We start from the raw sequence: 24232 nt of genomic DNA, 5'->3' as shown, positions 1-24232 counted from the left end.
TCATTCAATAAGAAGCTTCTCATTCATCAGTTTGTTACTTCTTAAGCCATCATTATTCTTTGTCCCTACGGGCTTAAAGTATCATGTAATGTAATGTAATGTAATGTATTGCGACTTATATAGCGCACGTATCACCCAAAGGCATCAAGGTGCTTGCCTTGGGAACCCGTCCTGGCTTTTTCCCTGTGAGATAACCCCAACTGGGCATCCCCAAGGTGAAAGCCAGGCATCCCGTAGAGGGTGGGCCGCCGTAGTGGAGATTAAGCAAGCTATTGCCCAGAGTTGCAGCGTGGGACCCCATGACTAGAGTAGGCACCGAGGCGAGAATTATCAAGTCCGTGGACATTTTTGGGCTCAGGACCCTGCCGCGTCGGGAATTGAACCCTGGTCCCGGGCCAGAAATCTGCATTGGGGTCTGCCGCTCTAATCAGTGAGCCACACTCCTCCACCTGCTTTCGAAAGGGTAACAATATAAATTAATGATTACTTGGAAATCCTTTTTTGTCTCGGAATCTTCTGACAGTAATGAGATTTGTATTCTACTAGAGACCTCTGGTTGCCTCAAGGCTCTGCACCATTGCCTATTGTCCGTCCACCATATCGTCTGCAACCCATTGATGATTGAAAGCAGCCACTTCATCAGTGACTGTCCTGGTAGACTTCAGCTTGTCTTCAGTGACTCATTGTTGAATCTTTTTTTTACATTTTAGAGACGCGCTTATCAGTGGCACAGACAACTCCTTTGATAGTAACCAGATAACCCACAGTCACTACTACTCATGTGTAATCCCATACTTCCTACTAAGGTGCCACCAGAATTGCCAGCAAACCTCTTTGAAAAAGAAGCTTAGCATGAGGCAGAAGATGAGTCCTACTAGCCGCTTGATTCAACTGCATGCCAAATCCCAAGAGAAGGATCTTTAGACCGGGTGCACAAAATGACCAAGGACATACTACGGGTGCTCCTTGCTTGCATCACCTTTACTATTAACTAAGGTGGCCAGCATTGGCCTTACTAGGATCCTCCTTATGATAGGATTTACTACAATACTGTGGAAGGCATTCATACCTTGAGATTTTATGCCCTTCCACAATGCGCTTTGTTGTCTGATGCTCCTTGTCCAAGTGCATCTCCTCAGACTTTAGAGCACAGGAGAGATTTTACTTCAGGTTCCCGGACCAAGTAGCACATCAGCCGCAGCTACTTCTTCTTCCCCAGACACTCCTACCATCTCTGCAGCTGCTACCATTGCCTTTAGCTCCCATCCGCCATCAAGTAGAAGCTGATGGAGGTTGAAAATGTAGATGATGAGGAAGGGGAAGTACCTCAAGGTACATTGGAAGAATCATTACTCCTACACAGGAGGAGTTGATGACTGCAAGTTTCACTCTAAAGTCAAAGGGTTAAGTTTAGTCATTGCCAAAAAAGACTACTTCTTTTTCGACTTCGGAATGAGCCACAGAAAGCAGTGAGAGCCATCCTTGAGGTTATTGACCTCGTTTGGCAAAAGGGTCAAAAGGCAAGGCAGCCTCCCTTCCTCACCCGCCAATGACCTGTTTCTCCCCGTCTTCGTAAAAAAATATTGTTGTGATAGTAGTGGTCCACTGATGATTCTGTAAACCTACATTACCATCTGAGTACCCCCCCCCCCCCCCCCCCACACACACACACACACAAACCCTCCTGGACTGAAAGTGCACAAGTTGGAACATATTTAGGAAGCATTGGGAACATCAATATATTGGCGCTGAGAAGCACCTGGAAGTTGTATTGAGGTACTTCCTGTGACAATTCAGCATTCTTTAGTGTTGATCCGGACAAATACCTCCTTCATGTTTTATGTCAGCCTCCTCTCTTCTGTTAGGGCCATCGGTATTGAGTCAATTATTTAATGTCTTTGCTTTCTTCATTAGTTTGGCAAAACAAACTAATAGATCACCTGCCTCGATGCATACTAGGAGTGTGCTATTTAAAGTGAAAGAGTAGTTGTTGACCATTATATGATGAGCTATCTCTTGGGCAGTATATCTTGTAGAGATGTATTTCTTTGTTCCAGTATCCTGCACATGTGTATTTATTATTGTAATGCTTATTAAAACATTGAATATACCCATCGTGGAGAACTGATGTTAAAAGTAAGTAATGTTTTTTTAGTTGTATTTCAGAGACCTGTCACAACCAAAGTCTGCATTGTAGCTATGTGGGCTATGCCAAACAAAATACCACTTTCACAGTGGTTTATCCAGAGTAGGTGCTTAATTTGACTAATTTGTTTAAACGTTGTTTGTTTTGTCTGACTAGAGTTTGCTGTCATCATTACTTTGTATGTTGTGCTTTAATCTGTTTCCAATGTGTGTGGGCAGAGTATGTTCATGTGTAAGCTAAAGAAAGTTGGTTACTTTGTAACTTTTAAATCAAAGGTGTCTTCAGTTCGCAACAATCCTTCATTTTCAGGTTAGCTCTAGTTTTGTTGCCATGTTAATGCATGTAAAGAACAAAGGTGGGCAGGATGAAGCCTGCTGCTGCAGAGGAACCTAAATGCACATTATCTATTGGTGTCAGATTTTTAAAACCTTTGTGAAGCTTTTTTGCCCTGCTAATGGGTTATGGCAGTTTTTGTTGATTGTGGGACTTTGAATCGAAGGAATTTATATTAAGATATGTCTGGACTTATAAATGTAGGCATTATTAGTGGCATGTACTTTTCCCAGTCAGATAAAAAATGAATTAAAAATGAAGGTTTTTAGAAAGTTCCATGTTGGCCTTGCCGTGCTCCATTCTAATATACCAATAAAAAAATCTCATATTAATCAACACTGTTTCAGAGAACATATTCAGGGAACCTAAAGACCAATGCATATAGGAAGGTTAAAGGGGGACCTGTTTGAAATCCATATCGGGCGGAGGAGGGGAGCAGGCGGACACACTTTCCCTCACCTGCTGCTGGGGCTCCGACCCTGCTTGTTCCCCCTGCCGCCGTTGTTCTAGCTACCTGGACGGAACTACAGCTCCCAGCAAGCCCTGGGACAACATCCTGTACCGCCCACACATCCCGAGGACTAGCGCCCCCGGAGGCGCGTAAATTAAGGAAGCTCTCTCCGCGTCGCGGACGCCGGGCGAAGCCTGGGCAAAGGGCGGGCCCTCTACGGCCCGAGGAGGACGGGTCGGGGTTACCCCCCTTGGCTCTTGGCTCTCTGTAAAGAGGAGGTAAAGAAAAGACACTTCCGTTTGGTTTTCCACCTATTGACTTTGCCTTTCTTCAAGGACAATTTCTGTACCAGACTTTATGATTTGTTGATAACTATATTGTTGCACCCAAACCTCACTATGACTCACAATGGGGATAATACAAATAGTGCAACACGGTCCATTGCTAGAGAAGACGATAAAGGCGTATCTCCCCAGTCCACACATAGTAGATGGACCAAGCAGTTGCCCTCACAAACAGTAGTCACAGAACAAGCCTTCCCGTGGTTAGACGAGCTAAACGCCCTGTGTAAAACTACACATGTCTTAGTAGAATCACCGCTTCCTGTCGAAAGCTCCTGTGTAATACTTGATACTTATAGTCCCCTGCAACCGCTCCCATCATCCAGTAAAACCAACACTGTAAACACTAAAAGGATTGCATCTCCCCAGTTCTCATCAGCTAAAAGGAAACGTAGTGGGGTTAATAACATTGGGAACCAATCAAAACTCCAAAAATTGCCCTTAAGCCCCAGAGCTCCAGTCGGTAACTCTTTCACGACTCCTGAGGCTGTTGAGAAAATAGTTGTTCTAGTATCTCCTATACAGCCAGATCTATTATCCCTTATTGAACAACTGGTCAGCTCTATTATATCTCCATTAATAGAAAAAATAAACGCACTAGGGGACAGGCTGACTGGAATGGAGGAAATTATCAAGTCTAACTTGCTAGCCAACAAATGTTTTGTAACTCCTAATTGTTCCCATCCACCCTCTACTCCCAAAGACCCCAAGCCAAATACACAAGACAAAATGGTGCCAACAACAGTTCCTAACGCTCCAGTCCCAATAGCTCGCAAAACTCCCTTTAAACCAGTTTTGCCGCGGCTTACTGTTCCTAGAGTACAGCGTAATAAAGTTTCTCCTATCCAACTCCCACCGGAGGCAGCTCCCTTTGTATGTGTCCTCGCGGGAGTACCAGCACTTACACCTGGGAAAACCCAGAAACAACATGACCTGTTGAACAAGGTTAAATTTTGGCTGTCAAAAAACAGACCCCTGCCATCCAACCTTGAGGGTACAATAATGAGTGTTAGAAGGGTGGGCTGGCTGGGTTCCCTCCCAAAAGATATCGCTGGTGACCTAGTACTTGTTAGATTTAGGCAGAGACATATTGTCCCGTACCTACGTACCTGTGCACCCCAAGTGGGAAACGGCCCAATCTCCGTCTGGGATTTGCATGATTTTTACCCTAGAATGCCGTGCATCCCCCCCCCCCCCCATCTACTCTAAAGGTAGGGTGCAACATGTTGATGGGCAGAGGACTCCATGTTTCGAGCGGCCGTAGCTTTCCCACTTATACTCGACAGGAATCAATGTTTTATAGTCCTAAGTATTGGAACCTTAATTAATTGCTGTCTGATTTAATCTTAATTTGTGAAAAGTACGCTACAATTAAGATATTTATCTCCACAGGTCGGGCAAAAGTTTTTTACTTGCAGATACCGTGTGTTATTGTATGTGTGTTTTTATATTTTATTTTAACTGTACGCTTTTATGATTTTTAAACCAAAATCGAATAAAACTATACTGAACTGAATATAGGAAGGTTACCTTGCTGTGTTCCCAAAGCAATTTTCTGCAAGGTCTCACTTTCAAATATGCTCAGTAAGTGTTTATGGGGACAATTATGTTTTCATGGAATAAAACCGTATAGTTATGAATTTTATGCATTGTCTTCGTCTGAGGATCCTTCAGCCTACCCTAGATCAGAATACCTCCGCTACTAGCCCTCTTCTCCTCTTCTGTATCCTCATTCCCTTGAAGTCTTGCTAACAATTCTGTGATTTGAGTTTCTGATGTTTCTCTTTCAAAAATATATTTAGAGCCTAATCATATATATGTTATATAATGTAATCTTTTTGATAATTTAGTTAAGCCTCCTTTATTTTCAGTGATGCAATAGCTGAAATTCGAGCAATTTGCATTGAGGAAATTGGGGTGTGGATGAAAATGTACAGTGATGCTTTCCTGAATGACAGTTATTTAAAATATGTTGGTTGGACTCTTCACGACCGGGTAAGTGTTTTTAAAACTATTAAAGTAGATTTGAGATGTGTAACTCAAAAGTATACAGATATAAGCTACACAATTCAGAGTACTGTGATGCGGTTTATTTTTTCTTATAACAAATATTCAAACAACATGGCTTTGTTTCATGCAGCCTAAATGTTTGTTTCAGTGAGGCAAAAGCACCATCCCTCCTTAAAGTGAACTACCCTGTGTTTCGGCTCTGTAGAGATGAAAGAATAATGGTGCTATGGTCATGCGATTTAACCAGTTCACTCCATTGTTGCTTTATCTGTGGCATTGGTGAATCTTAGAATGTATGTATGATACCCAGTCTGACAGATTACATGGTCCTTATCATGGTCGGGTGGTACTTTAATTGGATATTTGCACCACATATTAAAGGAATGCACTAAATGTAAGTCATTGCTATTCTGTAAAATTCATTATGATTATACAAATCTTTTAGTAGTGAAGCACTTAAGATCAGAAACGAATTCATATAATTTGAAGTATTGTATACTCCAATTTAAAAAAGATTTTAGAAATGTGCTCGTTTTATATTAATTATTTGTATGTCAGGGTTAATGCTGTTTTTAATATTTTAATGGTTTATATATTTTGATAAACTAAAAACAAAACATAGAATTGATACCTCGGCAAGTGCATGTCTGGTGCAAGATCTTGAAGAAACATGTTGAGTTTTAGACTCAAGTCGCCATGAATCTGTGAGACTCATTTCTGCCTGATTGCCTTTTGCCCTGGACTGTACCTAAGGGACTTGCTGTCCCAGAACTACCGCGGAAGGTGGAAGGGGAGGACGCAGGCCGCATGCCTGAGCCGGACGCGCTGAAAAGCGCTGGTTGCCTCCTGCGGCGAGCCTGTTCATGCCTGTTCAGCCCGTTCATTGGCTTTTGGACTCGCTAGAGGCAGTTTGGCATACCTGTGCGGGCTCTAAGGGAAGGTACCGATAAGGGAACCTTGTGGACAATTGATTGCCGAAAAAGCGCTTTGAAGCCTCGTTGGCTAGTAAGCGCTATACAAGTGCAATTACAATTACAAGTATGGGAAGGTAGGAGGAGTTTTCTTGAACTTTTAGATTTTCGGCCAGGGGTGTCGCGTTTGCCAGGTTTGTCTGGTGTGACTGTGGTCACATTTTGATCTTTTTTCCTTACGTTACCTGCTGGCTAACATTTTAATTTACCCCCGTCTGGGAACCATGGAGAAACAAAAGGGTCCGATGTCAGTATCCCCAGTGCCACCAGCCACAACGATGGAGGCATTTTTAGGTCTCGCTTAAGCCAACGCATGTGCTGCTCTTGCGAGATATTTAGTAAGCCGCTTTTGGAAGTGCTTCCAAAGCGGCCAAGCAGCCACCAGCTTGCGCTTACGCGCACAAGCGCACGTGCCACGTTTGCTTTCAACTTCGCGCCGTAAAGGCGTGTGCTGTGATTATAGCAAAAGAAAAAAAAATAGATATTTTTTTTCTTCTATTTCTTTACTTTTGTATAATAGCGGCACTGGCGCTTTACTTTTAACATTAAAAGTAAAGCGCGTGTGCCGCGATTATAGCAAAAGTAAAGAAATAGAAAGAAACTTCTATTTCTTTACTTTTGCTATAATCGGGGCACCCACGCTTTACTTTTAACATGGAAAGTAAAGCGCCAGTGCCGCGATTATAGCAATAGTAAAGAATTAGAAGTTTTCTTCTGTTTCTTTACTTGTCCTGTAACAAAATCCACTTGTCCCTTTGGTGCAATGGCGTATGGCGACAAATTATGGCAGCAATCTCATTATGTAAGAGCTCTTATATAGCCTCTCTGATTATGCCAGGGCTCATACCATAGTAGTGTTTGAATATTAGTAATCCCCTTATGTTGCCACGCTTCCGCAGATCTACATACTGGGGCTGAAGGTAGTGGTACGTAATAGTTCCAGGGTTGGAATTCCCTTTTTGGGCATGCAAACCTGCATGTTTTAAGGGTTTTCAACAACTCTTCTCTAATCTTTTCCCATATTGAGAAATGTTGAAAATTTACTCCTGACAATGGCAGACCTAAACCTTCTTCCAGAGTTGGGAAAAAAAGTGGTTGGAGGGAAAGTAAACTTGCAAGCACTCAGATTTTCGCATGATCAACTCTACACATGCATATTTGCTCAAGCTAAAATGCAGTTTACAAATATTTTCTACGAGTACTTTTTCTTACCCTACTTCTGTAAACTCCTGTGAATTCCCGAAAGCCATATAGCTGCACTTCATGCAAGGGCATATATATTACGGGTGCACTTTGGACGTTCCTTGTTAATTGGGCCCCTAATTTGGTCTGGTGTGAACTGTGACCTTTTGAGTTTATTAAAATGTTATCTCTCTGTATCGGCTGGCTTCACTTAGTGACCGCATTCTGCTCTTTCACAAGGAACATATTGGCACACAAAGCAGTTTTGTTCCGTGCCAGTAACTACTATGGAAGTGTGCTTTTCAAGACCAAAACATTTTTTGCTTCTGCCAATGTTTGTTATAATTGTGAGGGCCCAACAGCTCCCACACCAGTAAGGTTTTACAAAAACCATGCCAAAGCAAGTCACACATTGACAAAACTAAAAAGCTGACCAACATTTTTAGACCTACTGGCTTTACCACTGCTTGTTTCCCATAATCTTATTGAAACTGGTTACACTGATTTTCCATTATGAATATTTTTGGGAAATACCAGCATGCATCATCACATTTTACTAAATGATGCTGTAAAGAAATGGTACCTGAAATTACACAGTAATTTAGGTAACTTTTTTCCTACTTTCATTTTTTTAAGAGTATTTTATGATGAAAAAGCTTTATTCGAGTTATACACTCATAAAAGCACTGGCATATAAATTCATACATTTTAAAACATCAAACATTCTGTTACAGCAATTTATAATTGAAAATACATAATACAAAGGCATTAAAATTGTTACCGATTGGAATAAAATAAGCTTTTTCATACTATGCGAAAACTAAATGCATATTTTATTTTGAAAGCATAGACTCCTCAATCTTGCTTTCAATCTTCTGCAGCTATTTGCATAAAATCAGAGAGCATTCTGGGAGAATTATACATAGCCTCATATTGCTAAACTTTGAAAACGTGTGTACACATTTTTATACTGGAACCACTGTCAGAAGTGCAGTCAGAGCTTACAGCATTTACTGAGAGCGCTCACCCTAATAATAAAGGCTCTCCATTAATAAGCCATAAATACAAGTTTGAACAGCATTAACAAATGGACTTAAATATTACCTTAACTGCAGACCGGGCCCTTCCCTGATCCATAATATATTACTGCAAACTGGCAGTCAAAGGATTTGTGCTGCAGGGGGTTGGTCCTATTTGTCTCAAGGACAACGTACACATGAAAACGTGTTGCCCTTGGCCCCAAACTATGTCCTGGACCTCTGGCTATAGGAATTCCACATCCCTGTAGGATGGACGCATGGATGGGCTCCTTCATGACAAATCTAGAGTGCAAACTAGACCCTACCAGGCAACATTTACCCACGATGGAGCTCAAGCTTATGAGGATTTGCCAACATAGACTATCTGGGAATACTGATCCTCAAGGTATCCTGGGGGGGCTTTAACCAGTCCCCGGTCAGCAAGCCCTATAACCTGTGATCAAGGTCCAAGTGGGTGTGCGCCAGCCACCATTAATATCTGTGCATGGTAGCGCCAATCTTCCTCCCCGATTCCCTTGGTGGATTCAAACTCCTGGGAGACTTATTGGGCAGAGTGGTAGCATCGAAACTACAGTGCCAGACAGCCTGTCCTGGTGAGACCAAATCCACAGAGGGGTAGCCATTGATAGGAGGGGGTCATTACAGAGGCCAGCTTTGCAGACCCCATGGGGGAGAGACGGAGGCAGAAGCTACCTACTATACATCTTCCACTAGAATCTTCACCATATGTAGCTGTACTTGGAAATGTCCTGGTGCTCCCTTCGGGTCCTGTTGAAAAAGTTTACCAACTGAAGAATAAGGTTCTGCATTGGCTTGACCAGGATACCTCCCTTGGACTAAGGTTGGAGAAATTTATAAATATGGTGCATAGAGTTTCCTGGGTTGAGAGGTCTACAAAAAACTTGATAGGAGACTGTGTAATTGTTAACTTTAAAGACCCCATCTGGTAGAGAGAATTTTACATGCAGTGTCGCAGAACTCCTCGTGGGGATGCCTAATCTGTTATGGCTATCCACCTTGGGTATTTCTATAGATCGTACAGCAGTGCGCCGACGACCAGTAGGGTGGGCTTATGGAGGCTCCCGGTTGATCTTGGTCGTCCCGCCCTGGACCTGCAGATGGCAACTCAGGATCTACCCCTTTATAACTTTTTTTTATACCTCTGGAAACATTGGAGTGCTGCGACTGACTTTCCTGTATTGTACTTACAGAGAGAGCATCCTTACATCACATGAAATCCAGGGTATCTCCCTACAGGTCTAAGGGATGGCAAGGCTTGTAAATGTATCTCATAGAATGTAGCTGTATTAACAAGTAAATTGGATTGCCCTCGTAAAAGGATTTAATATGGTTTGCCTTCAGGAGATGCGGACTAATAGCAATATTTTTTTTCAAAGGGATTGAAGACATTCTGCGTTCTACTCCTTAAAGGGCGGGAAGATCTAAGAGTGGCCTCGTAATTTGTGTCCCTGGATGTACATTGTAGTTTGAAGGTGTTAACAACTGACAATCTTTGTTTGCCTTCTTTATCCTTATCCCAGGGGGTCTGCCAATTTGTTGCTGTGGAACTTTTATAATGCCATGCCTGCCCTTTCAGATGTCTAACATTTCTAGGTTGGGCTCTTTTCTAAGAAAAGTTACTGTCAAGCCCCTCTCAATGGTCACCTTATGATTGCAGGAGATTTTAATATCCACCTATGCGGGGATCCAACTGCAGGAATTTTAACTGACATAGGATGTCCGCGTATATCGGGCATCCATGTTGAACATACCTTGCAGGGAGACGCACTTAATTCCCTAGTTGATGAGTTCAATCTAACAATGTCCATGAGTAGGTTGGTCAAAGGTATGAACCCCTTTATTCTGACATTCACAGGGAGGGGGAGTGCAACATTCATAGATTTTATTTTAGTTTGAAGCCCCTTTTACCAATTTCTCTTGGATTTTTCAATTGAAGATAGCATTTTTAGTGATTATAACCTGCTGTGTAGCTCAACCACATGGCCAAGACTTGAGAAATCCCTAATGTCAGTACCTTTGGGGTCACTAAGGGTAATAGATCAGGGTAGAAAGCTAAGGTGGGCACAGATAACCCCAGACTCTTTCTATGGGTCCCTCCTAGATAAGTGTTAGAGGGAATTTGTCATCTGCACTACTGGGCATGAAGAGGAGGGGCTGTCTTAGAAGCATTCTCTACCATTTCACGCACCATTGGACATCTGCTTAAGGCTCCCACCTTGAACTCGGAGGATCGAGTTATCAGATGGTTTGACCATGACTGTTCCAGTGCGGCTAGGAACCCGAGTGGGGCACTAGGGACCGTGCTCTGGTAAATGAGTGTAGAGGGATATACAAAGCGGAACTAGCAAGGCAGAGCTAAAGGATGAGGCATGGAGTAAGCTCACTGAGGCCTATACCTTGTAAAATAGCACCCCGTTTTGAAGCATTGTCAACTACTCTATTTTGTCAGGGGAAAACACACAGGCTCTTGAGGCACATATTGAAGAAGAGGAATGGGTTGGTCATTTCCAGGAAATGTTTAGAAGCCTATCTGATACCAATATGGCCAGTGGCGAGGGAAGTCGGCCCTTGTCATCACAGCTGATGAAGTCTGTAAGGGTATTGCAATGTTATCCAGGAACAAGGCACCAGGACCTGATGGTATCTCCCTGGACCTTTACATATCCAACCCGCAGCTGTGGGTGCCAATCCTCACCACCGCTATAAATGTAGCAATAAGAGAGTACCCACCTAACACCTGGTCCATATCCACCATTAAACCAGTCTTTAAAAAAGGAAATAGGGACAGCACTCTCTGCTATAGTCCCATATTGCTACTAGACTCCTCTGTCAACGTGGTGGGACGTATCCTGTTGGATAGGTTGTCTACATGAGCAAACGAGAAAAACATTTTAACTGATATCCAATATGGTTTTCGTCCAGGGAGGTCGACAGTCGACCAATGTTTGAATTTATATATGATTGTCAACAAATACACCGTTGCTTGATCTGGTACTTGATCTGGTAGTATATATCTGATAGAGCTATCTAGCTGCAGATTCCTTAACTTAGAATATCCCCAGGCTTCAGACTGGATCAGGAAAACCTTTTCCCCAGCAGTACCTCTGCACGCCAAGGGGCGTCGTCACCTGGCTCCGTCCTGACGTCGTCCATGGAAGTGAGGTCAGTGGAGCCATATAAGACCCTCTCGGCGTTCTGATGTCCGTTTTCTTCTTTTCCACACACTAACACAGATCCGTAGTTTAGAGGTTCCTCAGGCCTTTGTTCCAAACGCGAATGCCGTCGCAGTGTGCCGATGCCAGCGAGCTTCAAATTGTGTGCGTCCTGCTCGCTGCAGATGTCTGCAACGAATCCACACGAGATCTGTATGTGGTGCTTGGGTGAGCACCATGACTGTGCCGAGTGCGACGCCTGCCGGCAGCTGAAGCCGAAGTCCCTGCGGGAACGACTGATGAAACTGTTGTCTGCCCGGATGTCCTAGTCTGAGCCCTCGCGGCGCCGGCTGCCGTCTCCAGTGAAGGTCTCCAAAAGGCGCAGCTCTTCCTCCCACGCTGAAGTCTCTCCTCTGGACAGATCCCAGTGTTGTTCTCGTGGACATTGTTCGCCTGTCTCAGGTAAGTACCGGAAGAAGTCACTGAGGTAGTCGACCTTGCACACGCGTGACATTGGGGGAGCGCCTCTCCCGGTCTTCACCGGTCGCAAGTCCTCAGGAGTTGACCCCTCCCGACACACCGTTTCCTGGTGTTGGGGCAACCCGGACCCAGATGGAAGCCTATTCTAGGGCTCTCCAGGCTATCTTTGGATTACCCCCTCTCCCTAGCGCGCCTTTGGGCCCCACACTGGGGTTATGGGCTCAGGTCGGGGGCTTGCTGGCGGGTTCGCCCTTGGTGCCGACCGAGTACCTTGACTCAGGTTCTGGATGGGCATCCCACTCTGACGTTTAGCCCTCCTGCCGCGTCTTCACACAGTCCTGCTGGGCTTCCTGCTGCGTCGCTGGATGTGGCTGCAGCGCAGTGTTCGTCTCCAAGTCTGCTTCGTTCTTCCCTGCCTGCTCAAGCCTTGGTGGAGGCAGAGTTGACGCCAGTCCGAAACCGGGTGGTCGAGCCCTCTTCGGAGGCCGCCGCCGTTCCAACGCCGGTTAGGTCCCCTGTCGTCCCTCTGTTGGAGGACGTGACCCCAGTGGGATCCCTGCCACACATGTTCTCATGTACCACAGAGCAGAATCCCATGGGACACTGGCCGGCTCATTTCTCTGCAGAGACGCTGTTGTTGGGCGTACGGACGGACTAGCTTGCAGCCATCCCCAACAAATGATTTGCTGTCTCCACCTCGGATGGCTTCGGAGGCCAGCGCTGACTTTGCGCGCGCAGTTGGAAGGGCTGCTTGTGTCTTACACATGCAGCCGCCCTCTGTATCCTTGCCTTCGGATCCTTTATTGGATCTTCTTCGCCAGGGCTCGGTGGATGTGGAGTTTCTTTAGCCTTTTAGCAGCTCATTATATGATGTCCTTCTGGGAACTTGGGCCAGACCCTCGTCTGGTTGCCCCGTGGGTCGTGCTGTGGCGCATCGCCACCGACCAGCTCCAGATGACCCTACCGGTTTGTGCCTTCATCCTAAGGGCTCATGGGCTGGTAGTCCAGGCTGCGCATCCTTCCTCTCCTCCACCGTTGCTTCCTGCTACTTGGGAATATGGTAAAGGGGTATATATAATTTAATGCACAATATATGAATCCAGAAAAAGATTCAAGCTGCTAAACAAAATGGTTACTTACCAGTAGGAGTAGTTTTGCATCTTGAAAAGTTAATGGATTCACATACTCCAACCCCACCTCTCCTCATAGGAGGAAAGCAAACAGGTGAGAGAAAAGATCATGTATTAGGGAAGAAAGAACTAAAGACAAAAGTTAAGATACCCTATTTTGCTAAGGGAAAAAATAACCTCAAGATGGCTAGCATGCACAGGAACTTCCGGGGTACTGTCAGACATCACATAAGGGATGGAGCTAGCACCAAACGGTGGTCAAGGATGTTTCGTGGAGGTGTGAAAGACAATTCGGGACCCAACCACTAGATGTCGGTATAATGCACATGTGAATACAGAAAAATCATCAAGCTGCAAAACTACTCTTACTGAAAAGTCTGACCATGGAGTTTAGTTCGATGTGATCTTCTAGGGGAATTTTGAGGTTTTCAAGGAGGATGAAGGGTGTGACGAAGTCTGTCATGTCACTGGTGAAATTGTTAGAGTGTACTGTATACTAGTGTTCTGCCCAGTGAGAAGTTGGCTGGGATGTGTGTCTTTGAATTTTATGGCGACTCAACCTTCTGGCTTCTGCTAGCAGTCTTGCTTGGCAATATTGTAGCTGGTAGCAATGTCTGGTGTAGAGATTTGGTTTAGTCCTATTTCTGTGAGGAAGAGCGGTTTCGGAACTTGGTCGTGCAATAGGTTCGTTGTCTCAGTGTCATGTTTGGTGAGTAAGCAGATGTTGAAGATGATGTATAAGATTGTGGCGTATTGTGTGGGTAATCTTTAGTCAATGTGACCATGAGCAGGTGGCTCTTTAGTGTGAGCTTGCAGGAGGTGCATGTGATTGTGCCAGCAGTGCAGCAAGCGGCGGTCAGGGTTGAAAGCATGGAGGAGCATAGCAGGGTAGCTGTGAATCAGAGGAGAACATGGAATCCGGCACTGGGTGCAAACAGGCTTGCCTTTGGCATGCCCACTGTCTTTAACTAGGTCTTGTTACAGCGTTCAAAAAACAAACTGCCTTTGCTGTCCTTGTGCCACATTTTAGGTGGTTATGTTCGCGAGACTGGCAGTTAAGCCAGATTGCTCAGAGGACTTTGTGCCTTCTCTGTGGTCTTCAGGAAGAAAGGTGTTTACAGCTACCTTTCATCCCACAGCCTCGAATTCTGAAAGTAAAGTTTCCTGTCCATCAAAAAAAACATCTCTATTTTATATTGCTTTTTAAAAATAACTAGGAAATCAAGATCTGTTCTATGAAACCTTGTACACCATTAGAAATGCAGTTCAAACCATGTCAAAACAGAACCGCTCTTTATTCAAGAAAGCTGAATTAGAACATCTGATAGACTACTAGCTGCAGATTCCTTAACGTAGAATTATCCCCAGGCTTGAGACTGGATCCGGAATTGTTTTTGCCACAGCATCCCTGCGCCGGGGGGGACGGCATCACGCGACTTCGCCCAGGCGTCATTCGCATACATGACGTCAGCATGGTCACATAAGTCCCACCCCGGCGCACCTACGTCAGTTTTTACCTTTTTCGCGTGCAACTCGGATCTGATTCATGCTCCGGGCCTGTTTAGGCCTTTCCCTGCGCTTTTGCGTGTGTTTGTCGGAACACTGTGCATTTGCCTTCGGGCTTTAAAACCTGCTCATTTTGTGGACACCTGATGTCGGCGACGAACCCTCACCTCATTTGCATGTGGTGTTTGTAGGACGATCACAGCTCCACTGATTGCGAGGCGTGCCAACAGTTGAAGCCTTAGTCGTGGCAGGAGTCCCGGATGAAACTTCTCTCCACTTGCATTTCCAGATCGGCTGCGTCACCTCGATCAGCTTCGGCGGAAGGTTTCCGAAGCAGTCGTCCTCCTCATCCTTCTAAGCTGCAAGAGCACCGCTCACCTGTCGGTAAGTGTCGCAGTTTGTCCCTGAGGGCTGGTTTCCGGCCTGTTGGGGGCATGGGCTCTTCGCGGGCGATGTGGCCTGCGTATCGTCCCCCTATCCACCGTTTCCAGGTGAGGGGGCGTCGAGAACCCAGACAGAGAGACATATGCGTCGGCTTTGCAGGCCTCGCTGGCTTCTCCTCCTTCCCCTCCTGGGACGTCAGCGGAACCCTTGCTTTGTGCGGGCCCTCCGTGGCGTCGCCGGCGGCCCTGGCGCCGACTGGCTCGGATCCAGGCTCGGAGGATGCGGTGCCGTTGGGGTGCGTTCCTTCGGGGTTTCCTCCTTCAGACCACGGCGCCTCTGCTTCGCCGCAAACTCCTGCGGGAGTCCCTGTGGTGTCATGGTGGGTCGCATCCCGAGCCCCCCTCTGCCCTATGGATAGGCAGTGACCATGTCTGAGGCCGAGGTGACGGCACCGGTGGCTGCTGGCACTGGCAGCGTCACAGGGGTCAGCGGACCCTCCTTGTCCCATCATGTATCTAGGGTGGCGGGGGACCCTGCGTCCCTCCCCGGACCCCTCTCGTCCCTCCACGCATGTGGCTGCCTCGTCGGAGGTCGAATCAGCCTTGGCGCCACTGGGGGCGGTGGGCCCCTCTCGCCCCCTCATGGGTTGAGGCTGGCGGGGGACTCCTTGTCACTCCCCGGGTCCCTCTCGTCCTTCCACGCAGGCGGCTGCCTTGTCTGAGGTAGTGGCGCCATCACTTGGACACACTGGCTCCGGCCCAGCCCCGGTCTCCTGCGCCGTTTGATGTGGCTGAGGCCTGTCAGGCGTCCCCTCTGGCGCTGGACGATGATGACGTCCTGCCTCCGGTTGCGGACTCTACGGCACCGACAGGCGTCTGGTCGTGGACTCGTCTTAGGATGCCTCCGCTTCACCAGATGTTCGGCGCCTGCTGGTGTCGTCCTCGCCGAAGACGGGTCGCCGCGCTGTGGCTTTTCCCCCTGATGTCATCAAAGGACTGCTCCTCGCGTTGCAGCTGCTTTCGCCGGAGGAGCCACAGGTTCCCCACTTCTCTGCCCCTCTTCCTCCTTTCCGGGCCTGGCCCTTCCCCACTCCGATTGGCCTAGGGGATGGCCGCCTTAGCTTGCAGCAGTCGCCTACGGAGGAGCTGCTTTCCCCTAGGCGGGGCCCTACGGAGGCAGGTGGGGCCTTCGCTTGTGCTGTTACCGTGGCTGTGGGGATTTTGAGCATGGGAGATCCAGCAGCCCATTTCCCCGCGGATCCTCTTCTGGAGTCTCCACCAGGGCTCTGATGGTAGAGAGCTGCTGCTGCTTCCCTTTGAGGGCTCGCTCATTTCTTCTCTGGAGGGTACTTGGAACGTCCCGCCACGGGGGATCCAGTACCCCATCACTTTCTACACCGCCACCTTCCAGCACCATGGGACCCAGTGCGTCTTTCCCTCCACCGCTCTGCCAGAAGCCCCCTTTTTCAGACTGCCTTTCCCTCCCTGCCGCCTCTTTTTTCTCCACCATCATTGGAGGTCCGCTGGCTGGACTCTTGGGGGCGCAATATGTTGGCTTCGACCAGTGTGGCTCTGCGGGCCCTTAACTCTGTGTTTTAACTAGGGCCACTACTTGCTTGTGGGACTCTGCGGAGTCCCTTGGGTCTGCCGCTTCTCAGGAGGGTGCTGGTGTTGATTTGCGGCATCATGCGTTAGAAGGCTGGGAGCTGGCAGTGTTTATTCTTTGCTCCGCTCTGGACATCTCGGAGGTGCTTGGTCGTGCCATGGCTTCTTCGGTTGCCCTTCGCCGCCATGCTTGGCTTTGGGACAGTGTGTTTCCAGAAAAAGTTAGGGAATGTCTGATGAATCTTTCCTTCGATGGCACTCTGTTGTTCCATGCCCCTGCAGACTCTGCCATCCAGATGTTCTTGGCGGGACTTCGGCCTCCTCCTCCTCCTCCACCTCCTCCTCCTCCACCTCCTCCTCCTCCTTCCTCTCCCCTTCAGTGACCTGTGAGTTGATCTGGTTTTTGGGAGTTGTTCTTTCGTTGGGGCAAGTAGCCCCAGTTGTGTGATCTGTGTGCTTTATGTGCATTTAAGTCCTCTTGTTGGGACTGTGGTTCTGTTGGCCGGCCCCTTTTTGACTTTTTTTTGCTCTGGGTTATCTACACCCAGTTGGCCCTGAGATTAGGCCTTCTGCTTTTTGCTCTTGGGCTGCTTGACCAGCCTTTTTCGGGGTTTTTTCCAGTGGATTTTTCTGTTGTCCTCTGCTGCAGAAGTTTCTTCCTAAGAGGGTTCCCAGGTCTTATGACTTAACATACCCTATGTGGGGTAGTGGTAGCTGTTATATAGCCAATTCTGTGTTGGGAGCTGTGATCGCTTTCGACCCTCTGCTCTCCATGGCGTTACAGTAAGTTGCAGGTGCAATACTCTTCTTGTGGGGGGACTCCTCCCTGAGGCGTGTTCGGGTCCTCCTTCGACTTCCTGCTCTGTCTACGGCTGGCGATTGGATTGCCCTGTGGGTTCTCTGCCTGTGGCTATGCTTGCCGGTGCAGTGTTCCAATGTATCTTCTGGGCACTCTGGTGGGTCGGCCATTCTTGCTTGTCCACTTCTTTCATCGAGCCCTACTCTCGGTTCTGCCTCTCCCCCCTGAGGGCTTCGAGGGATTTTTTGTTCCTCCCTCTTTCGGGAGTAGCCTGATAGTTCTTCCTGGGTCACCCCGGGCTCCTTTCTGCTTCCGCCTACTTATTGCTGTCGGCGCGGTTCTGTCTGGTCCATTTACTTTTGGCTGTGGTAGGCTCAGCTGTCCTCTTCACGGGGTGTGCTCCCGGTGGAAGGGCGTGTCTTTGTTCTACCTTGTCTCCCTAATTTCTAATTTAATTTCTAATTTAAAACATTTGTAAAGCGCGGCGTATACCGAACGGTTTCTTGGCGCTAGTGGAGGGGATTGGCTACAGAGACAAAAGGTGAACCCGGTGGTTGAGCCGGGAAGGGAGGGTTACACAGGGAATGCCTGTTTAAAAAGAAACGTTTTTAGTTCCTTGCGGAAGGATACATAATGGGTAGCCGCACGAAGGTGGTCTGGGAGGGAGTTCCAGAAAGTGGGGGCCAAGGTCGAAAAGTTGGACCCACCCCACTTTTTACGTCTGAAACGTGGGATTTGGAGGAGGGACTTGGTGGAGGAACGGAGTTCTCTGGGGGGAGCGTATTCTTTTATTAATGAGGAAATGGGGGCGGTGCCTTAACGAGCCTGGAAAACCATACAGGCAGTTGTGAACAGAGAACGTTCCTTGACCGGGAGCCAGTGGAGCTCCCTAAGGAGGGGTGTGGAGTGGTGATAGCGTGGGAGACCAAAAACCAGCCGGGCGGCTTGGTTTTGGACTAGCTGTAGCCTCCTTAGGCTGTATGCTGGTATGCCGTTGTAGAGAGCGTTGGCATAATCCAGCCGTGATATCACCAGAGTGGCCATGATCATTTTGAGTGCCTGGGGGGAGAAGAAACGAGCAACAGTGCGGATAGTTCGGAGGGTGAGAAAGCAGGAGGATACTACAGAGCTGATTTGGGAGTGAAGGGTGAGCTGATTATTCATTTTAACCCCCAGTGTTTTGACCGTGATAGAAGGAGTAGGGGCGGGACCAAGGGTAGAGGGCCAGAAGAGAGTTCCAGGGACTGGACGGGCCTCCGGTAAGAACCAACTCGGTTTTGTCCGGGTTTAACTTGAGATGGTTATGGTTCATCCAGTCCCTGATGAATGTCATGGTGTGCTGGAAGCTGGAGACAGAGAGGGGAGAAGAAGATAGGTCGAAGATGAGCTGGAGATCATCCGCGTAATTATACACTGTGACCTCCAGCTGTTGAAGAGCGAAGATGAGGGGAAAGATGTAAAGATTAAATAGTAGGGGGGACAAGGAAGAACCCTGGGGAACACCGCACGTGACGGGGAGTGGGGTGGTTGTGAAGTCTGCAAGCCGGACCGCCTGAGTGCGGTCCCTCAGGAAGGAGGAAAGCCACACCAGGGCTGATCCCTCAATTCCGGCCGCCTTGACACGGGACAATAAGATGGTATGGTCTACCGTGTCAAATGCGGCGGAGAGATCAAGGAGCACCAGCGCCTGGTGTTTGTTGTGATCCATACCCATCCTGAGGTTGTCTAGGACTGATACCACGACTGATTCAGTTGAGTGCCTAGGTCGAAAGCCAGCCTGGCGGGAAGCCAATCCCCCATTAGCCTCTACGTGGGTGCTGAGTACCAAGGTGACATAGCGCTCCAGCACCTTGCCCAAATATGGCAGCAGGGAAATGGGGCGGTAGTTGGCTGAGATGGATGGGTCCGCGCCAGGCTTCTTTAGGATGGGCACTATGGTAGCTGATTTAAGCGTAGGGGTCACTACTCCCTGCGCTAAGGAGCTGTTAAGGAAGGTAATGGGGGGTTCAGGACAAGAGGAGTAAATTAGTTGGAGGATTCGCGCAGGACAGATGTCTGCCGGAGAACCTGACTTTACTTTGGGGAGTATGTTCAGGAATACCTCTTCCGTGAGGGGAGGGATGGAGGTGAGAAGGTTTTGAATAGTGGGAGGAGAAGGGTCGACAAAGGCAGACGAGGGGGGGGGGATGTTGGCTTTAATGGTGGCGATCTTGTCAAGGAAGTAAGTATTTAGTTGATTGCAGAGAGGCTGGGATGGGGGGATTTGGGGAGAGGCCCTATCGGAGTAGGCCAAGTCCTGCACTATGCCGAAGATCTCCCTAGGTTTGTTTTCAGCAGACATTATTTTAGTAGAGAAGTAAGAAGTTTTGGCGGCAAGAATTGCGGTCTTGTAGTCGGCAAATGATGTCAGATAGAGGGTTTTAAGTGAGGGACAATAATTTTTCCTCCAGTGCCTTTCTGCCTGTCGAGTAGACAGTTTTAGTTCTTTTAGGTGGTCATTGAACCACCTATTGGACTCCTTGGGTCGCCGAACGGAGATGCGACGCAGGGGAGCCACTGAGTCACAGCCTTTAGCCAGCCAGGTGTTAATAGTGTTGGCTTGAGAGTCGGACGAGAGATCAGAGAGAGAAGGGATAGAGGTCCGAAGGTGGGACGTCAGGGTGGGAAAGTCAACTCTGTTCCAATTCCGCGCCCAGGTGTTTTTGGCGTGGGGGACTTTGGTTATTGGGTTGAGAGAGATGGAGAAGGAAATAAGGGCATGATCGGACCAAGGACAGGGGGAAACCGTCACCGGGGAGACTGGGAGGTGGAGGGACCAGACCTGGTCAAGAGTGTGACCATGAGAGTGAGTGGGGACAGAGATGTGTGATATAAAATTTAAAGATGTGAGAGACTCAGTGAATTCTTTCGAGGCTGTACACTCAGAAGGGTCCGAGGGCCAGTAATTGAAATCCCCTAGTACCAAGACCGATGCATAGTTGACCACCATGTTGGCCAATAGATCTTGAAAAGCCGGTAAGAACAGGGGGGAAGACTGGGGAGGACGGTACATTAGGAGACAGGTGATGGGGGGGGGGGGGAGAAGGCAAGGGAGCGAACTGTAAGGAATTCAGTGGAAGGAATGGAGGGAGAAGGGATGATTTGAAAATTTAGTTCCGACCGAACAATTATCGCCACTCCACCACCAACCCTACCTGCTGGGCGGTCAGCGCGTAAGGCAACATAGGAGGGGGGGGAGTGGCCAGGAGAACGGGAAGGGAAGAGTCACAAAACCAGGTTTCGGTTAGGAGCAGTAGGTCAGGTTTCTCAGAATCGAGCAAGACGTAGAGCTCATGATGGTGCTTGACCGCTGACCTGGTGTTAAGTAAAAGAATGGATAGTGAGGGCGTAGGAGGAAGAGGGTCGGGGGGGAGAGGGCATTGCGGGGAAAAGGCAGGCAGAGGGAGCAGCAGAGTAGGAGTGGATGAGGGTGCGAGCCCTAGTGAAGTGATGCGCCTACGGACAGAGTCCGAGAGAGGCCAATAGCCTTGATGGATGGTAAGCTCCTCAGAGGAGTAGGAGATGAAATTGACAAGGGGTCGTGCCCCTAGCCCCGCCCGGCCGCGGACGGGCGCAGACGGGCTTGCCTTAGGCGCGCCTTCGGCGCGCAAACGTCGCGCCCGCTGCGCTCGTCCGCTGCGCTTCCTGCCAGGACACATAATTTATGCCGATGGGTCGGAGTGTTGGAGGGGGTGTGGCCAGCAGAGGGGGCGTGTCTGGCGGCACGCCTCGCCCTCGGGAATGGCGGCAAAGGAAGGGGGTCGTTGCAGCGTGTAGCGCTGTTTAAAAGAAGCCAGAAGATGCAGGTAAGTCAGGAGAATGCTTAAAACACAGTATCACATCCAATAATTAAAATTACAATATATCCCCGCTTCCGGCTTTTCGCCTCAGGAGCCAATCGTAAGTGCGGCGCCTAGCATCGGCGCGCACTATTTATAAGTCTGGTGAGGGGGCGTGGCCAGCAGAGGGGGCGTGTCTCGCGGCACGCCTCGCCCTCGGGAATGGCGGCAAAGGAAGGGGGTCGTTGCAGCGTGTAGCGCTGTTTAAAAGAAGCCAGAAGATGCAGGTAAGTCAGGAGAATGCTTAAAACACAGTATCACATCCAATAATTAAAATTACAATATATCCCCGCTCCCGGCTTTTCGCCTCAGGAGCCAATCGTAACTCCCTGGAGTCTCGAGGTTTTTCTTCTCCTCGGTCCTTCTCTTCTTTGCCTTGGCCTTGGGTGGAGGTTCTGTTGCCTTGTATGGGATACTTCGGCCTCCTCTTGCCTGGCCTTTGTTTCGTCTGCGGAGTGTGAATGGGCTACCTCCTTTTTATTCTTCCTCCACCCACTTGGGGTCGGTGGTCCTCTGAGTATAGGGTTCCCCTTGCCTGGGGGACAGGGCTCCTCGCCCTGTCCGTTGGATTCGTCCCCTGTGGGACACTCGGTTATGTCCAGGCCTGGGGTCCTCTCGCAGACACACCTTCCCTGTGGATATGGCTAGGGTATCTATTCTACGTTAAGGAATCTGCAGCGAGTAGTCTCTATCAGATGTACCAGTTACTTACCTTCGGTAATGATTTATCTGGTAGAGATGATTCTAGCCGCAGATTCCTTCACGGCCTACCCTTCCTCCCAGTTCTGCGAGGACCTTTGTTTGGTCCTCTGCACTAGCCTCCCGGTGGGTGGCTATGTCTTCTGTGAGTGCTTCTTTCGCTCTTTCTGACAGGAAGGTTCGTCCGGTTTCTTTGTTCCTCTCCTCCTCTGGCACTTTGGAGGATGGGTTTATAGGTACTTCTGTGCCCTTCTGCTCTGGTTGCTCCAGGCTGGGGCCTGCCTTTCTCTCGCCACTCCCCCTTTCTTCCTTAGGGTTCTTGCCCCTCTGCTATTCTATAGGTTGTGGTCTTGTGGCTGTGCCTCTGCCCTTTCTTACTTAGGGGGGTCGTCACACCCTGTGTTGGGGCTGCCTTGATGGTTTGTCGTTCCTAGTTTCTCTGACTGGTTCCCCTTCATTGTTATTGGTTTGTTGGGGTTGTAGTCCTGCTACATGTTGTCATGACACTTTCATATGTTTCTTGTTTCCAAGGGGTGGCTGTGCCTGTACTGGAAGGGTGGCTGCTCAGGGCTGAGTCCTGTTCTTTCTTTTCCCTGCCTTTGGGTACTGCAGTGTTGGTACTGCTCCTTATGATGTTGTTCGTCACTATTCCTTATTCAAATTTTTCTGCTTTTTCGCACACTGTTCCCATACTCCCACAGTTTTGTCTGATGGCTCCGCGTTGTGGCACGGAAAAGTTCTCAGAAGAATACGGAGGTAGGCGCAACGGGGTGGGACTTAGGTGACCTTGCTGACGTCACGTACGCCGCATGGGCGGAGTCGCGAGATGCCGTCCCCCTGGTGTGCGGGGATGCTGTGGCAAAATCTTTTCTGGATCCAGTCTCAAGCCAGGGGATAATTCTACGTTAAGGAATCTGCGGCTAGAATCGTCTCTACCAGATACATAATTACCGAAGGTAAGTAACTCGTACTTTGCAATAAACATATTCTTTTGCGGCATTGTCATTGTGTGCTTACATTTAAAACCTTCTCATGAGTTAATGTGCATATGTTATTCAGAACAAGAATACCTAGAAAAAGAATACACATGAAGATTATAATATCCATGGAATGGTGTAGTCTGTGCTATGGATATATATTTTGTGGTTATGTTCAATGATTAATATAGGCTCTAAACCTATTTCTATTTTAATTATTATTGCTTGGTGTAGAGTCCAAAAATGCCTAATAAATTATAAAGCGGATTAAAACATTGCTATTTGATAATATAATAGCAGCATTTGTTCACATTCAGCATCCATGGTGGTTCCAAAGGAATATTCAGCTAAACTGTTTAAAGACAGATCATTCAACAGAAAACCAGTTGTATCTGAGGAGCTTGAAATTTATTTTAAAAACGTCACATTTTAGCTTAGCCTGTCCAACAGTTCTCATCCAAAGCAGAATGCCAGTGCTTCAAGACATTGGGCTTCAATTGGATAGATCCGGGAGTTTTAGAAACCTGGACTGTGCCTGCTGTGTTGGAGGCATGAAACATGGTGTGCATTAAGTATGATGATAAATGTGTTGGAAATTAAAAATGCTGGAACTACTGAATTTCAGATGCCATCGAGCTTTTTGCATGGCAAACGTTCCTGTTGCAGAGGTTTCTGTCTGTATCAGAATTAAAACAAGCTTGTATAGCTTATTAAAGCACATAATTAGCATGTCATGTCAACTTTAGGCCAGGAAACACTCAGTTTTTGATTTTTTTAAAAATCTGTTTTGTGGGGTCTCATCTGCACATCTGATATTTGCTTGTACAACCTGTACTTTTATGACATTGGCATGTGTGCACTTCTATTTAAAACATACTTTTAGCAGTAAATTAGCATATATAATTCAAAAGGGGGCAACCTAAAAAATAGAAAATATGTGAAGATTATAAGAAAATGTTACGATGAACATCATAAGATTCCATTCCAGCAGTTACAGAGCCTCCTCTTCATGTTTGCATTAGTTTGCCCATCTATATTCTCACATTGCTATGATCTTGATCTTACTGCTTCTGTTGAGCACAGTCTGGAAGTTCCAAACATCTTGTTATATATGCATCCAACCATTAT

At 47.7% G+C, this 24232-nt stretch overlaps 1 protein-coding gene across 2 annotated transcripts in view; it reads left to right on the top strand.

Moving 5' to 3' along the window:
* The window catches only part of STAG1 (STAG1 cohesin complex component), a 1379617-nt gene that overhangs the window by 710251 nt on the left and 645134 nt on the right, over positions 1 to 24232 (top strand). For both annotated transcript variants that reach the window (XM_086943907.1, XM_086943908.1), the window contains exon 10: positions 5143 to 5266. In XM_086943907.1, the coding sequence (XP_086800033.1) occupies positions 5143 to 5266 (124 nt within the window). The remainder of the gene's footprint in view (positions 1 to 5142; positions 5267 to 24232) is intronic.

This window comes from Lissotriton vulgaris, chromosome 11 (assembly GCF_964263255.1).
Source record: "Lissotriton vulgaris chromosome 11, aLisVul1.2, whole genome shotgun sequence".
NCBI classification, from domain to species: Eukaryota; Metazoa; Chordata; class Amphibia; order Caudata; family Salamandridae; genus Lissotriton; species Lissotriton vulgaris.
This window is presented reverse-complemented; position numbering and strand designations above follow the sequence as displayed.